The sequence below is a fragment of the Theropithecus gelada genome, chromosome 18, assembly GCF_003255815.1.
Source record: "Theropithecus gelada isolate Dixy chromosome 18, Tgel_1.0, whole genome shotgun sequence".
NCBI classification, from domain to species: domain Eukaryota; kingdom Metazoa; phylum Chordata; class Mammalia; order Primates; family Cercopithecidae; genus Theropithecus; species Theropithecus gelada.
Genome location: NC_037686.1, coordinates 28754820 through 28772480, shown reverse-complemented (window position 1 = coordinate 28772480; position 17661 = coordinate 28754820). Strand labels below are relative to the sequence as shown.

The window sequence follows — 17661 nt, the reverse complement described above, 5'->3', positions numbered from 1 at the left end:
TGTATTATAAATCAACTGCCCAGGAAAAAGACAGTATGCTGCAGTCACAAAATGAGAATAAATGGCAGAATGCCTCATGATGCATCGATGTAGTTAAGATTGTACATAAAGTGCTACATCATCATGCTGCTGGCAGGGAAGTAACCAAGCCAAAGATAGGAATGAAAAGGGGCAGCCTGCACCTGATAATCCACAGAATCTAGCCCTTAAAGCTGACATGCACCAGTGCCACTAGAATCATGCATGTGTAGAAAGTAAGATACCCAGATTCCCCTCCAGACCTACTAGATCAAAATTGCCAGGAAAGGGTCCAGCCATCAAGATTTTTAATCAACTGAAGTGGTGACAGTGATGCTCACCAAGTCTGAAATTTGTTACTTAATGGGTCTGGGTGGTTTTGCTTTTACTGCATGAAGAATAATTCAAAATCTGTCTTTATTCCAGTAAAGCATATATAATGACTAGAATAGAAGGACCAAGGGACCTTTATAGTTTCTGCATAAATGCACGTATTTTTCTAAACCTTTTATTATGGAGAGTTTTTAATGTTTACAAAGATAGAAGAGCATAATGAATCCCCCTGTATCCATCATCCAGTTTCATCAATTATCAACTCATGACCAGGCATGCCATAGGTAGACCCATATTTACTCCTTCAGTTTTGTTTAAATAATTCTGTTCAATTTATCTATTGGTTTTTATACAACACCGCTTTATGTTTTAGCAATTGCTCCATAAGTTTTTTCTCTCCAGTAGCCACTCCCAGAGTCCCTGGTAGCTGTATTTGTCCAGTAAAGTCTGGCTCCTTCATTACAGTTGATCGGACACCAGGTGGGTTTCCAATCCAAGTTGACTGTGCTCTTACCCTTGGGATCTTGAGATGAATTTGCCTATTTCTTTTCTTTCTTTCTTTTTTTTTTTTTTTTTTTCTGGAAACAGGGTCTCACTCTGTTGCCCAGGCTGGAGTGCAGTGGTGCAATCATGGCTCACTGCAACCTTGACTTCCTGGGCTCAAGCAATCCTCCTACCTCAGTTTCTCAAGTACCTGGGACCAGAGGCATACACCACCTGATTAATTTTTTATTATCATTTGTAGAGATGCCGTCTCCCTATGTTGCCCAGACTTGTCTCAAATTCCTGGGCTCAAGCAGTCCTCCCACCTCAGCTTCCCAAAATGCTGGGATTAGAGGCATGAGCCACCACACCAAGCCAGATTTCCTTCTTTGACTTAAGCAACCAGACTGGATTCTGTTTTTCCAGCCATACATTATCTTGTTAATACATATGACCTCCATTATGGAGTTAACTGTGACCATTAAAAGAGCTAATATATAGTTGAGAATTCAGAAAGGTTAGCTCCTCTTTTGCCCCTTCTTTTATAATGTTATCCCAACCTTTGTTTCCAGCCATTGACTTTCTATATTACCTATCTGGCCCTGCTCTCCTGAACCACTCACTCTCTCCAAAACTCCAGCTTGGTCTCTTTCTGTGCCTTTACACCTAGAGTTTCCTCCCAAGGTCCAGCTGCAGTCCACCTCCACCTCAGAGGCCTCTGGGAATCCCTAGCCCACAAGGAGAACCCTCCTTGAGGTGAAGTGCTTCATGCCAGTACCACTCAATTAACTTTTGGTCACCTTGCCTATGTCCTCTGTGTCTTCAGTGTTGAGATGGTATATTAATCCATTCTCACATTGCTATAAAGAACTGCCTAAAGCTGGGTAATTTATAAAGAAGAGAGGTTTAATTGACTTGAAGTTCTGCAGGCTGTACAAGAAGCACAGCTGGGGAGGCCTCAGGAAACTTAAAATCATGGCAGAAGGCGAAGAGGAAGCAGGCACGTCTTACATGGCTGGAGGAGGAGGAACAGAGTGAACGGGGAGGTGCCACACACTATTAAGCACCCAGATCTCATGAGAACTATCATAAGAATGACAAGGTGGAAATCACCGCCATGATTCAATCACCTCCCACCAGGCCCCTCCTCCAACACTGGGGATTACAATTTGACATGAGATTTGGGCAGGGACACAAATCCAGACCATATCAGATAGGGACTTTATGTTACTCTAGAAAATCCATTGCTACTTAGTATGGAACCCCGTGAACCATTAATAAACCTAAAATCAGTTAATACATAATCTTGTGCTAAATCAAGAACTGCTTCATACTTCAGGATAGACCAGTAGGAACAGACAACAAGCAAAATTGAGAAAAAAAAAAGTAAAAATGCTGTTAATTTAAGTGTTTATGCAAATTATAAAAAGACAGTCACTACTTTAAAGGCAGGATACCTTAGTTCAGCCCACAGACCATCCCTGTCATAAAACTGCCATAATAAAAGATGTTAGCAATGTTCCAATGTCTTGGCATCCAAACATTGTCTCCCAGACTGCCTCTTGCCACTCACTAGCTGTGGCTCAAAACTCTTATCTGACAGTGTACCTTTGTGGTTCTGAAAATGGGATCTTTGTAATCTCACATCCTTATGTTCCCTACAGCTCTTAGCACCCAGGCCTTGTCCAATACCATCCTTGATAAATGTAGTGAGCATTATGAAAGAAACCATCCATCTTGATGATTTCAGTATTCAACCAACTACATAGTCTCACATGGATAAAATATTTTGTGAACAGAATTCCCAGGTGACAAGGGTGAAATGCAGTAGTGAAGACCAGCCACAGTGTGACATGGTGAAAACACATACCACCACCACAATAACTGAAATGCTGCTTTTTAAAGCATTATTGTAAGGTGGATTTAGCTGTTAAAGATGTGCGTTCTGCCACGGCATGTATTATAATCACAGGGTTATACTCACAGGTCTGATGTGGACTCTGCTGAGGAGAGATTGCATCTTGTAGGTGGGATATGTCAAGAGAGGAGTGTATATTTGATAGTATTGACTTCACATAGAATTCTCCTTTGTGGATAAGAATTCCCAAGACTCAGAACACAATGTAGGCAGAGGGTGGACATAGTGTATTAGTCCATTTTCACGCTGCTGATAAAGACATACCCAAGACTGGGTAATTTTTTAAGAAAAAGGTTTAATGGACTCACAGTTCCACGTGGCTGGGGAGGCCTCACAATCATGGTAGAAGGCAAAAGGCACTCTTACATGGTGGCAGGCAAAGAGAGAATGAGAGCCAAGTGAAAGGGGAAACCCCTTATAAAATCATCAGATCTTGTGAGACTTATTCACTACCACAAGAACAGTATGGCAGAAACCACCCCCATGATTCAATTATCTCCCACTGGGTCCCTCCCACAACATACGGGAATTATGGGAGCTACAATTCAATATGAGATTTGGGTAGGGACACAGCCAACCATATCACATAGTTTCTTAGACATTGTTTCATGTGCTTGATGGATGAAACTGCAGTCCAAAGCAATTGTATACAAAACTAAATTTAACATAAAAACTTCCTGTGTATAAAAGGAACAAAGAGCAATAAAGTACATATAAAGGTATGTATTCTCTCAGACCTGTGCTAATACATAGCCATAAACTAAAATAAAAATTTAAAATTCGTTCCTCAATCTCCAGCCACATTTCAAGTATTCAGTAATCACATATGTCTAGTGGCTACCATATTAGTTAGTTATATATAGAACATTTCCATCATCACAGAACGTTACACTGGGCAGCCCTAGTTAGAGCAAGCATGGCTTGTTTTATATTATAATTTTCAGAATAACTCTGAAAATTCAGAAAAGCCATTTTATACTATGCTATAGTCAACAAAGAATAAGGATATTTACCTAATCTTAAGACTTTTTTTTTTTTTTACCGAAAACACAACATCCTTTTCTACTTCACATATTACTTTTGCAGCCCGTGGCTCATAGGAAAAGCCAAGGATGAGTTAGCCTGCTGCTACCCATTTTAGCTGCACAGTGGGCTGTGCAAGTTCTGAGCTTTCCCTATGTGATAGTCAAAGACCCCAAGGCAGCCCCAGCCTCTCTAGGTCTCTGCACAGTCTCCAGTATGGAAAGCTGTGGGAAAGTAAGGAGCAGGTTCTAGGTCTTCAGGATTTTCTTCATCTTAAAGCAGCTCATTTCCTTTGCCCTCCTAGGAAGCAGAGGGGGCTAGGTTTGGGATCATCCTCCTAGCCTCAGAAATAGTTGTTCAAGAAATAATATTTCTCACAGAAAGGATAAATGCTTGAGGGGATGGATACCCCATCTTCCATGATTTGATTATTACACATTGCATGCCTGTTATCAAAATATCTCATATATACACCTACTATGTACCCACAAAAATTTAAAATTTAAAATTTAAAAAAACAAAAAACAAAACATGTTTTGAGGTAACTGGTACTCCCCTGAAGACCAGCTAGGTTAATTTTTCTTCCCCAGCATAAAGACTAGAAAAGAATATGTCCCTAGGGCAGGGACACAAACAGCCTGAGCATAGTTGAGTGTAAAGGAGAAACCCCATCCCTCAAGCAAAAGCTTTAAGTGTGGAACACACTAAGGACAAGATTAAACCTCTGGAAAAACAGCTCACCTTTACCAAGGTCCCAGCGCCCAGCTTTATACTTTTCAACTTTATTTTGAAAACAAGGCCATCTCATGGGATAGAGACGGCGATATGGGTGGTACTTAAGGGTTTAAGTGCCTGGTGGTTCCAGGCCACATCTGCTACCACAGGTGGTTCTAGATCCTGGCTACACAGGTTCTGGGACGTGATGCTGGGGCTCTAGAATGTATGTTTATTGAGCAACTCAGTGTTCATCAGAAAAACTCTATTTTTCCTTTGAAAATTAGATTCTAAAATAGATGGCTGTGGCCTTAATAACTATCTTCACAAATAAGGTTTTTAGGCCATTAAAAAATGGTAATCCATCTTCAATATATCAGAAACAGAATTCAAGCACAAGACAAATTCAAAAATCTGTCTTACATTTGTTCACAAACACAAGTCCATATAGTCTAATTTAACCCAACAGTTAGTGAACTTCTATATGTGTATACACATGCACACACACACACACATAGATTGATCAATAGACAGATAGATAGGTTGAGAAAGTTCTAAACTACCACAACCCTTAGAATTTCAGGCAATTTTTTCTTCCAAAGACATGTGATTTTTTCATACCACCTGCTGACAGAGGGACAGCTAGCTGGATTAGAGCTCATTTCCTTCTATTGAGGCCGCATTTCTGAGGATGTGTTGCATCTCTGTGAATGAGCTCCTTTATTCTCACGACATTCCTATCCTAATCGCATGCCTAATCATCTAAGCCAAGAAGCCTCTGAAGTTGACTGAATTGCTCTATTCTGTAGCCAGTTTACCACCTGCTGCTGTGTGCTGAGTTCCAGTAAAATCACCTTGTCTAAATAAGTGTATCATCAAGGATCCCTCTTTTCAGGGACTGGATAAAATGGCTACAAGAACTGTCCCAGGCAGCCAGCTCTTCCTGTATAACTACCACATTTTTATTCAGTTCTTATTTGAAAATTGGAATTTAAAAAACTATAATTATTCCCTTGAGTACATGACAAGTGTTTTTTGGAAAGGCAACTTTATCTATTTCCTAGCCCATTGCCCTGCCCAAAAGCATCTGGCTGTTCCCCAATGGGATCGCCCTCCCCAAAGAGCAGTGAGGGCTTAAAAGCATTTTTAGGCAGGTACTATTAGGGGTGGAGTCTCTCTCTGAAGGGAAACAACATTTCTGGTTAGTTTTCTTAAAGAGAAAAAGCCAAATCCTCTGCTTAGCTGGGCCAACTGAATAGTCCACGTACTGCAGTGACCTCTCATCGTTCAGGAAAACTGCTGCCGACACAGAGGAACACAAGGTCCCCTATCACCTTGTGGCTGATTTAATGTGCTACCTGTAACGTGCTATGCATGACTCTGGAATATCTTTAAACTCTGAACCAAGACCCACGTATTCCTATTTCCACCTACACCAGATAACTTACAATATCAAAATGAATAGAAGAAAATGTGTTCACTGGAAACTGGCTGTTGAGTCCCTCCAATGGGAACTGAGGAGCTGTGTCTCTGCAGGCATGGGGACTGGCCACAAGCAAAGAGGCAGTGGCACGAAGCCCTGGAGCTGCAGTGTGTGCAGCAGGCACCAATCCAACGGCATGGGAACAGCAGTGTTGCAATCATTCCTCAGTTATGGCAAGAATGTGCTATTTTTCACTGTTAGGTGTTGCTTCTGAGAACTACAAATAAAACTCTCCAAAAAAGCAAACAGACTCTCTGTTGGCCAAGGGGACTCTAGAGAGCCTTACAAACTGAGTTCCTGACCATAACAGGATGGGAGGTCAGACACACCTCATCATACCCCCTCACTTTTGTGGTTTTAGACACAACAACTAATCAGCATTGATTTTAAAATAGACATCATAAGACTGATGGAACAACTCTGAAAATAAGATACCAAATAATAAACAGGACCTAAGGCCATGTCAGCCAAGGGGTAAGTCATGCACCCTCCCTACACTTAAAGAATAAAACAACTGGCCGGGCGCGGTGGCTCAGGCCTGTAATCCCAGCACTTCGGGAGGCCGAGGCGGGTGGATCACAAGGTCAGGAGATCAAGACCATCCTGGCTAAGATGGTGAAACCCTGTCTCTACTAAAAACACAAACAAATTAGCCTGGCGTGGTGGTGGGCACCTGTAGTCCCAGCTACTCAGGAGGCTGAGGCAGGAGAATGGCTTGAACCTGGGAGGCAGAGGTTATAGTGAGCTGAGATTGCGCCACTGCAGTCTAGCCTGGGTGACAGAGCACTACCAGATGCTAACTGGCCTCTTATTCTATCAGCCATAACTATGCTTTGATTGGGCAAGACATTTATTTCTGTAACTTTCTCTTGGTAAAAGACCACCAACCATGGACTGGTCCTGGCCAGTTTCACAGAGGCTGCACACTTGAGTGCCTTCATGTCTCTGCTTCACCTTTTGATGTATAGGGCTTAATTGTAATACATTTAAAAGTCTCCACCCCTAAGTGAACATGGGCCATATGTAACACGTTTATTGAGTACATATGCATTAGGACCACCTTCGTGAATATTCATAGCTTCTCCTGTAACCGTTGAGTATGTATACTTGGCCAACCCATTCAGCATAATTCCCTGTTCTACCCTCCTCAAAGTGCCTGTCTTTTGGTTGACCCTTTATAAGAAATAGTTTCCTCTCCAGAGTTACAGATCCTATGATTCTTTTTGTTGACACTTCTAATTATCCAGCCTATTTAATTTTCCTATACATATAATGCTGTAGTTTTAAATGTCAAAACATTCTGGAATCATTGTCACTAATCCAGTAATTAGGAACAGTCTCTATTGTCAACAACTGAACTGTGTTTGAACTACAAATCCCCCAAAATCCTAAATCTTCACTTCCTCAAGTGGATCCTCTTAAACAAAAATTATTCTTAAAGACATTAAGTAGTGCTTATTAGGAGAATAAAATGGGCTTGGTCCTCCCTCGGGCAAGTCTCAGCAATCCAAATAACCTCTCACCAATCAGAGTGGGAATGACTCTATCATCAAAGCACAAAAAAATATTTTCTACTTCTGAACCTTTCCCACTGGTGCTGAACCTACATAGATGGAGCAATGGCTGGATGTGGGATGGATTACCTATTAAGTATAATTGATGTGAAATTTGTACATGATTGCCAACCTTGAACAAAATTTTCAGTGTTCAGGAAATTTTTTTTTTTGAGACAGTTTCGCTCTTGTTACCCAGATTGAAGCGCAATGGCGCGATCTCAGCTCACTGCAACCTCCACCTCCCCGGTTCAAGCGATTCTCCTGTCTCAGCCTCCTGAGTAGCTGGGATTACAGGCACATGCCACCACGCCCAGCTAATTTTTGTATTTTTAGTAGAGATGGGGTTTCATCATATTGTTCAGGCTGATCTCGAACTCCTGACCTCAGGTGATCCGCCCACCTTGGCCTCCCAAAGTGCTGGGATTACAGGCATAAGCCACCGCGCCTGGCCAGGAAAATTTTAAGGTACAGTGCTTCCACCCTGTACATGACTAGGCCTCGAGGACTTTTCAGCTTGGTCAAAGTAGGACTGGCTGGCTCCCCACCCACCAGGCCCACCCCAGTTCAGACTGGGCTGCATATTTTGTGCCCCAAAGCATAGCTGACTATTGATACTCAACTAGCAGCTGTCTTAAGATTTCTAAAAGAATGAGAAAATAACCAGGTACTAGTGAAACAAGCCAGGATATATCACTTCTTATCGTCTGTCCTTGGAGAGTTATTCAGTATGTCTCATCCTCAGTTTCTTTATATGAAAAATGAAAATGCAGAGTGGCTATAAGGATTCTATTAAATAATACATTATGAAGTGCTCACACAGAGATGCCTTCAATAAATAACATTTTAGCTATTTTTAGAAATCACTCAGAAAGTCCATTTTCCCTCCACAAATTGTCTAGCAAACACAACTGATTTTTCTACCACATAGACCACCTTTTTTGACAAACTGAATGGTGCATTTTAATATCATATACCTTCACTGCATTTGCAAAGGCATTTCATCCCCTGTCTTAGGCAATTTGGTGTTATTTGTACTTCTCTGATAAAATGATTTCTGATTTTAAAAATCTAGATATGGCTACAGAGTGGTAGATGAATTAAAATTTTAATTTCAGTAGATGACTCCTTCCCAGGCCCCAGGAAAGGGCCCTAAGGGGAAGGACCATGACTCTCCTTTTTCCCAGATGAATCCCAAGTGCCTGGCGCACAGTTACCTCCGTAACGGGCGCGCAGTGCACATTTGTGGTGGTTGTATTGTTTCTTAGAGGATACTGTGAGGAATCACCACAAACTTAGTGGTTTAGAACAACAGAAATTTATTTTATCATATTTCTGGAGGCTAGCGGTTCAATATTAGTTTTATTGAGCCAAAATCAAGGTGTCGAGCGGGCTGTGCTGTTCCTGGAGGCTCCAGGGCAGCACCTGTTCCTTGCCTTTTACAGCTGTTCCTTGCTTTTTACTGCTCTTAGTGGCTGCCAGCATTGCATGGTTTGTGGCCAGGTCACTCCAATCTCCACATCTGTTTTCACGTTGCCTTTAATGTGTATCAAATCTCACTCTGCCTTTCTCTTATAAGGATACTCATCACTGAGTTTAGGGAATACCCGGATGATCCAAGATAATCCCCATATATCAGGATCCTTAATTTAATCACATTTGCAAAGACTTTCCTCAGAAGGTAACATTTCTAGGTTCCAGGGATTAGGACCTGCTACTGTTAGATGGCCGTCATTCAACCTGTTACAGTGGTATTTGGTGATACACCATCTTACGTGTATCCATGAACACAGAAATAGTGGATTTGGGAGCCATGGACAATGTAGAGGCCACTCACAGACCAGGAGCCTAGAAACCAAGTCTCCTACTCCTGGCCCCTGTTATTCCCCACTGCACTGTGTTAACAATGGACTTGGAAGAAAACGAAACTGGGTCATCAGCCCTCCAAGGCCCTGTGCACCCTCCCACTCCATCCCCAGATCCTTAAGTTATTTTTTAAACAGAAAGAAAAAAACCTTAATATTCCAAAGAAACCCAAATCCAAACACCTTTGAAAAGTATTTACCTTTTTTTTTCTGGCAGTTTTGTAATTTCAATACATACTAGGACATAGGTGCTAAGACACAGGGGCAAGAACATCTATGGTCATTACCAGGCAGATGAGGAATAGCATCTTATAAGTATAAGGTACTATTGACTTTCATGCTTCTTGAAGGTCTTTTAGAAAAATTTAACATCCTGAATTAAGAATTGCTCATAGAGGCCGTCAGAATGAGTGGCATCAAGAGAGGGGAAACAAGCAATAAGAAACACCCCTTAGTTTCACTAAAAACTAATGAACCACTAAGTTTAACAACACAAATTGATTTTTCTTATCGGCTCTTCTACGCCTTTTTGATGGATCTAGTCCCCCAGTGGGATTTGAATAATCCAAGAGGAAGAGCAGGAATCTGGAGCAGAAGGTTCTAGAGCTCCCAGGACTCGCTGGCACACCCTGACTGCTCCTTGATATTTGTGGACAGGGCTCTGGGTTCACCTCTGTCTCAGCATGTCTGTCCTGCCACTGAGCTGGCAGGCATTTCTGTAGGTGAAGAAAAAAGAGAGAGGTGGCAAGAGCTGGCCTTCCAATGTTCCTCCCATGTTACTGGGGATTTTTCCAACGTTCATTTCATTTCCAAATGTTTAATGAGGGACTCAGTTGCCACTGCCTCCTGGCTTTCAGGGCAGGCAAGGAAGCAGCAGAGATCTCTGGGCACACAATGTGAGGGCAGCTTTGCTCAAACATGTCCTAGCTGATCAGTTACCTGATAGTGATTAAAAACCAGCTCTGTCTTGGGGAATTATTATTGGGTTTGCAAAGTTCTCAAAAACATCATCTTCAGTCTCTAACTCCCACTCCATCTCCCCCCAACAAAAAAGAGAGAGAAAAATACCCAGTGATTTCCATACTATCTTCTCATTAGAATCGGGGGGAAGGAGATGAGAAGATCTTTTAAATGTTCCAAAGTCCAGGCCACCCTTCACACCAATTAAACCACAATCTCTGGTGGAGGGACAGAAATATCAGTCGTGCTCAAAGCACCCAGGTCAGTCCGATGTGTAGACTGGGCTGGGAACCACCACCCTATCTTATTCCCATACTACAGTGGCACTATTCAAGCTGCTGGACCCAATAAAAGAGACCCTATTTACTTAGCTGTAAGCAAGAAATTAGTTGACCTTGCTTGCTGCTTCTGAGAACTTTTTGATCCCTAAAACAAAATTAAATTAGGTTTATTCAATCACTTCCTTCTAAATGTGACCTTCCGTTCTAAAGCAACAATTCAGCAGAATACCAAGGACTCTCAGGAGGACATTGACATATTTGTTCACTAAACAGTGTGACAAAAATGCAGCTTTTTTGTCTGTGCATCATTATCTCATGTCATACAAATATTCCAAATCTGCATTCAGTGCCAAGCAATAGGCGAACACTCTCACAAACTATTAAACCATAAGCAGAATATTGGACCTGTTATTTAGAAGCATATGGAAAATGACTATTACTACCCTATGTATTCTTTTCAGTAAGGTGATTAAACTCAACAGTCTATAATGTACAGCCCCAACTCTTGCAAGTTCTAGCCTCTCCTGGGGTGTTCACATCCATCATGTACTATTTGACAAATGTCTGCTTCAACAAGCTCCCTGTCTCCGTAAGAGGGGTTAGAGCGGAGAGGGGAACACAGGCACAGAGGCCTATGGGGAAAATATATTATCTTTGGCTTTTTAAGCAATGCTACTGCACATTGCCTATAAATCACATATCCCCAGATTCAGGAATGCAGACTCACAGAGGCTTTTTTTTTTTTTTTTTTTTTTTTTTTTGAGGCAGTCTCACTATGTCACCAGCTGGAGTGCAGTGGTGTGATTCTACAACCTCTGACTCCCTGGTTCAAACAATTCTCCTGCTTCAGCCTCCTGAGTGGCTGGGATTATAGGGATGCGCCACCACACCCGGCTAATTTTTGTACTTTTAGTAGAGACGGGGTTTCACCATGTTGCCCAGGATGGTCTCGATCTCCTGACCTCGTGATCCACCTGCCTTGGCCTCCCAAAGTGCTGGGATTACAGGTGTGAGCCACTGCACCGGGCCTACAGAGGTTTTAAAAGTGGGACAAAGATGGAATTAGTGACCTGATGATTTTTCAGCCCCTCAAAATCCCTGCTGCAATGGTTTACCTTTCCCTGTTTTCAGAGACAGAGGTTCCTCATAGGGGACCATGTGACCCCAGGCCAAGGGGCTTATGGAGGGTATGACCACCACCTGGGCCTCAGCCCCCTCAGTATTGCTATACAGTTGCTTAGAGCCTCTCCTGGTGCCTTCCCCTCTGATCTTAGCTGTTGATGACCTGCACTTGAGAAGCATGCATAGTCATGTGCCACAGAGCAGTGATTTGGTTCACTATAGACCACATATATGCCAGTAGTCCCGTAAGATTATAATGGAGATGAAAAATTCCTATCACCAGTGACATTGTAGCCGTCATAATGTCATAGTGCACTGCAGTACTCAGTGTTTGTGGTGATGCTGGCGTAAACAAACCTATTATGTTGCCAGATGTATAAAAGTGCACAGTAATGTCCCAGGCCTTCACATTCACTCACCACTCACCTGCCCAGAGCAGCTTCCAGTTCTGCAAGCTCCATTCATAGTAAGTGCCCTATAGAGGTGCACCTTTTATCTTTGATACTGTATTTTTACTGTACCTTTTCTATGTTTAGGTATATTTACAAACACAAATACCACTATTACAACTGCCTACAGTATTCAGTCAGTCACATGCTGTATGGATTTGTGACTTAGGAGCAACAGACTGTATCATATAGCCTAGGTACATAATAGGCTGTACCATCTAGGTTTGTGTAATGGTCTATAATATTTGCACAATGATGAAATTGCCTAACAACACATTTCTTAGAACATATCCCCATCGTTAAGTGAGGCATGACTATACTAAGTATGCGATTCTGCGGCTCTCTGTACACAAAGCTTTACATTTCCATTTTGTTTTGGTGATTTAGTAAATGTTTTGAGAAAATGAATTTTGACATAAGAGGCCAGTGAGTGAGTTGTGGAATAGTTCAGATTTGTAAACTGCTGCTCTCATTTTTGCTTCCACATCACGATGGGGCAAAAAAAAAACCACACAGGTAAGGTGATAGATGTTAGGTTAACAACAGCTAACATGTCCCATAACAAGGACTTAGGCCCAATTATAAAAGGAGTTCCAAAGAGCACACTGTTGATGCTACTCACTCTATTAACAAAATAGAGCCCACAGGATCTGAAGGCCGTTCCAAGCGAGGGTGCTTCTGATGACACTGAGAAGAGTGTTGCCATTCTGAAGAGGCGAGCCTGCGGAACTGTTTAAGGTCCTGTTCCCAGGAGAATAAAAGTTTCTCATTATGGCATTAAACTCTATTTATTTAGTATTTGAAACATGGTGTACATTTATGTATTTGTATAAACATTTGGTACATCTAAAATCCACAACTGGTAAACAATCTGTGCTTTCTTTTGTGTACAAGTTTGGGGTTTACATCTCGATATTTTGGTGTTGTGGAGACTCAGTCTGTGAAGCTAATCAGATTGCCTCATATTATCGTAATAACTGTGACAGAAGTGATTTGCTCCTTAAAGGGGCTGTTCCTTGCCCAGAAAACGTGTCACACTTTGGAACTAATAAAACCGGGTGTCATGGAATCAAGAAAAACACAGCTGACACGATGGAGAAGGTATGTGCAGGGGACTCCTGGAGATCCAAGTCAATGCGTAGCAGGCAACACAAGCCATGGGGTGACACTGGGAATTGAGCTCTCCCTTTTCAAACTGTTGGATGTTAATGTCAAGTCTCCCCAACCCCACCTGGAGAGGTTTCATCCAGCAAGAGCTTGCCTTCTGCTCAGCACACTCCTGGGAGTACCCCATGAGTGTCACAGCTGCAACTCTGAGGTGCCCACCAAGCCCAGGGCTCTGGCTTCTTCCGGGGTCAGGCCGCTCTTCAGGGTTCTTCGCACTGCAGTGGTGGCGCAGGCCGCAGCCAAAGGGATGAGAAGAAAAGGAAGTATGAGCAGCAAGGCACAGGGCAGTCAGGACCCCAGTCCCCCCTTCTCCCCAGGGACTTCCAGAGAAGCCAGAGGGTTCACACTGCACCTTCCTGCTCTTGCTGAAGTGCCCTGCAGTCTGTCTGCCAGGGCAAATGTTTGGGGCTACACAGGCTGGCCTAACAATGCCACAGGTGCTGATCTGGAGGGCCGCGAGGAGTGGTGGGGGCACTTATAAAGAGGAGAGAAAGGAGGGGCTCACCCTCACGAGGCTTCTGAGAAGGGGGTACAAACTGCACAAGTGCAGAGGGCAGGAGAGACCTCAGCATCTGCCCCGTATGAGGAGTGTATCAGAGCTGGGAAGGTGATTCCAGAGAGGAAAATGCAAGCTCCACTAATACAAATGAGGTGAGGCAACCAGTGCACAGCGAGGGGTTCTGCAAGACCCAGCAACCTCACAAATCCAAGGGAGGACCAGCAATAGCTGGGGACATGCTCAAGAACCATGGCCCCCCAGAGCAAGTTCACGAAGCCAGGGCAAGGGGCAGCAGTGAGGACGGATCTCTCCATGAGTACTGTGGGTCTTAGCCTCAACTCATTAAAAGGCCTCTAGAGACAATAATTAAAATAACCAGTGGCTCCTCGAGGAATGGAGGCTAAGGAGCAAACTGCCAAACTTATTCTGGGTAGAATTGATCACTGTTTTCTATAGAACACACAAGACTCAAGAAGGGCCAATGATCACTCTCACAGGGGGTTGCCGTTGGCAACTGGAGGGATGCTCATACTTAACTGACTTAGAATTGGCTTGTGTTTAGCTTGGCATGATGGTATTCCCATTGTTTAGTATTTCAATTTCAACATCAAAATAAAGGCTGGATAAGGGTGAATGAGGAGGTAGTTGCCTCACCCAAGACAAGTCTTCATTTGAAAGGGTAGCTGATTACATTTTCCTTAATTTACAAATTGTATTTGACCCACTGTGCATTTCTTTAAAGGTCGCACAGAGTTTGGGGTATTCATTTTCAGAAGAGAAACGTTATGGATCTCCCTTCACTCTAAATCCCAAATCAGCCAGAGTTCCTGAGATGACCAGGGCAGGCTGTTGATCAAAGTTCAGAGAAAGTAAGCTCCCCTTAATGTCTCCCCATTTCCTTTGACAATTCCCCTCATCCACTCCCTAGAGGCCAGGGCCCACCTCATGCATCTGCAGGCCACACCACGTGGTCTATGCCTCCCCATCATCCCCTAAACAAAGGTTCACTCAGCCTGTGGACAAAAGATCTGAAAGACCTATGTCCATGGCAGAATCAATGGGGACTAATATCTATTCTGAAAATAAAGGGCTCCTTCTCTTCCAGGAATCAGCACTTGGAACAGGGGTCAACATCATATCCATCAGTTGGTCAATCAACAAGTGATTTATTGAGAACACATTGTGTGCTCAGCATTTAACTCAAAGAATCAAAACACTTACAGACATCAAGTATGGATTTTTAGAGAGACATGGGATATGTGGTGAGAGGGTCTCTCAAATCGTGTCACTGCAACTACTGTATTTCCAAGCCTAGCTTTGGGCCCCAGAGCCATCTATCCGTAGCTATTCTTGCACTAGCTACTACTTCCCCTACCCCGATCCCTTGGCCTCCAGACTGAATATCTGACTCAACAAGACAAAATGCTTGGCTCCTGCATCTCAGCTGGAGGCAGATTACATTCAACTGAGTAATAGAATTTGTTCTATGGGGCAGCAGTAAAAGTACTAGTTTGGATAACCTTTTACATTCTTTAAAGACTCCTTAGAGTGTTTGTTAAAGAAAGATAATTTTAACAACAGTAAGTAAGATAAAATATCTCTCTTGACAAGGAAGACCTCTTGCTGAGACTTCTTAACCAAGATACAAAATACTTCCTAAAGAAGTCCATGCTGACTGGGCATGGTGGCTCACACCTGTAATCCTAGCACTTTGGGAGGCTGAGGCAGGTGGATCACTTGAGGTCAGCAGTTTGAGACCAACATGGTGAAGCTCCATCTCTACTAAAAATACAAAAATTAGCCAGACATGGTGGCACACGTCTCTGTAGTCTCAGCTACTCGCAAGGCTGAGGCACAGAATCGCTTGAACCTGGGAGGTGGAGGTTGCAGTGAGCCGAGATCATGCCACTGCACTCCAGCCTGGGTGACAGAGCGAGGCCCCATCTCAAAAAAAAAAAAAGAAGTAGTTCATGCTGCACTAGCTGGGCATCTTAAATTTCACCAGCCACAGAAGGTGGTGTGGACATCAGTCTATGAATCTTTGTCCGTTTAGGTATATATTTTGGCCAAATGACTACAGAAGACCCCACAGACATTTTACCCATGAAGGTATTTAAAGATGCTCAACACTTCTGTTTGCACATTTGCTTTAGTCCTGTAACTGCTCAGTTCAGTTGATATAAATATTAATACTTGAGTAAGGGCCCTATCACATTACAGCTCATGTAACAGTCTTTTAACAGCTTTGGGCATTGGGCTAGCCTATCTGGGACAGGCTCAGGGAACAGAACTAAATGGTACCTGCATGGGCCTTGCTGCCTGACAGTACAGAGCCTGTGCCCTCTCCCTCGTGGGTCTACTCATGGTTTGGATATTCCAGACCCCTTGGGACCCTCCTTCACCCTCTGGTCGGGGCTCATGTGTCCTCTGCTGTGAGGGAAAAGCCAACATAGGCTTCATTCCCTTAGCTTACCAGATGTATCCCTGAAAAGCGAGTATTCACAGAAAAGTCTTCCCCATTTATGAAATCCTACTTTCTATGGACCTCCATGGCAATGTGAAAAATAAATTATCTTAGATACATGTTAGCCCCTTGGTATAATGAAAAATACCTTGAGAATCTGAACCCTTCCTTTGTTAGCCAAAGTTAATTCACCTTACCACTTGAAAGACCACGTGAAAAAAAGGTAATCAGCTGAAATCAGTCTTGCACCCAATTCAAGTCACGTGCGACAAGGGCCCCCTTGGGTGTCTGGTCAATCATCTGTCTGCTGATCAGTTCCTTTGCCATTCATCAAACATCATGTGCATATGCACCCTGAGCCTCTGCAATGCCAGCCTCTGCGGAGAAAGGCCGGGGCCTGACAGGGATACAGTGTGGGGAGAAACACTCAGGGCAGTAGACCGGGTCCAGACAGGGAGCTGGCTCTCAGAAAGTTTCCAGAAAGCAAAAAAAAAAGGCTGGGGACATAAGAGAACAAAAGAAGGGGGTCAGCAAACAGGTGCTGGCAAGGTATGAAACGGTACACAGCAAACTTCCACAGCAGAAACAACTCTGCCAGCCAGTAGAGAGGCTTCTCCAGCACTGCGGCAAGGCGGGCTGGCTGCGGTCTGATGACACCTGGGCCTCTCCCCACTCCTCATTTCTGCTTCCCACTCAAATGCTCCAGCTGAATCAAAGCTGCTCTCCAGCCTTTCCCACGGGACGGCCTCCCCCGAAGCTCATCACAGAGAACAGACTGGAAATGTTTATCCCTGTCTGTCTCACAACTCTGCCATAGATGGCATGGGTCACTCTGAAGGCACCAGCAGCCACCCTGCACCCCAGGCCCTGGTGACAGTTCTCACAGTGTCAGTGACGGTGGAAGAATCTGATGCAGGGCGCCTCTGCTGCCAGCATGCAGCACAGGACTGTCTGGGAACTTAGGAAGAAACACCCAAGTTCTTTTTCTTCCTCTCTAGAAATGAAAACATTAAAAAATCCCACAAAGGGTTCGCAGGCGATTCTACCAAGATGAGTTGCATCCGAGAACAATGGCAATGGCAGCTGCCACTTACTGAGTGTTTACATGGGTTGTTCCACCTAATCTTTATAGAAACACTATGAGATGCGAACTCTTGTTTTATCTTCAATAAGCAAGCAAACCCGGACCAGAGAACCTGGTCACCGGCCCACAGGCTCACAAGTAAGTGGTAGAGAAGGGTGTGAGCCGACTTTGGATCACAGCCCACACTGGAAACAGCTGTGCACTGCCGATGCTTGGCAGGACCGTCCCTGACCATCTTTCATATC

At 43.5% G+C, this 17661-nt stretch overlaps 2 protein-coding genes across 9 annotated transcripts in view; one reads left to right on the top strand and one right to left on the bottom strand.

Annotated features, from left to right (window-relative positions):
* TPGS2 (tubulin polyglutamylase complex subunit 2) overlaps positions 1 to 13007 on the top strand; it is a 49547-nt gene extending 36540 nt beyond the window's left edge. For 2 of the 6 annotated variants that reach the window (XM_025365341.1, XM_025365330.1), the window contains one exon: positions 5929 to 6518. In XM_025365341.1, coding sequence (XP_025221126.1) covers positions 5929 to 5954 — 26 coding nt within the window. In that variant the 3' untranslated portion in view covers positions 5955 to 6518. Of the gene's footprint in view, positions 1 to 2820; positions 4286 to 5928; positions 6519 to 9902; positions 9955 to 12842 lie in introns of those variants that run through there. The other 4 variants (XM_025365336.1, XM_025365338.1, XM_025365332.1 and 1 more) reach the window with 4 other exon arrangements.
* Positions 12972 to 17661, bottom strand: part of FHOD3 (formin homology 2 domain containing 3) — a 487786-nt gene continuing 483096 nt past the window's right edge. For all 3 annotated transcript variants that reach the window (XM_025365274.1, XM_025365275.1, XM_025365277.1), the window contains one exon: positions 12972 to 13584. In XM_025365274.1, coding sequence (XP_025221059.1) covers positions 13502 to 13584 — 83 coding nt within the window. In that variant the 3' untranslated portion in view covers positions 12972 to 13501. The remainder of the gene's footprint in view (positions 13585 to 17661) is intronic.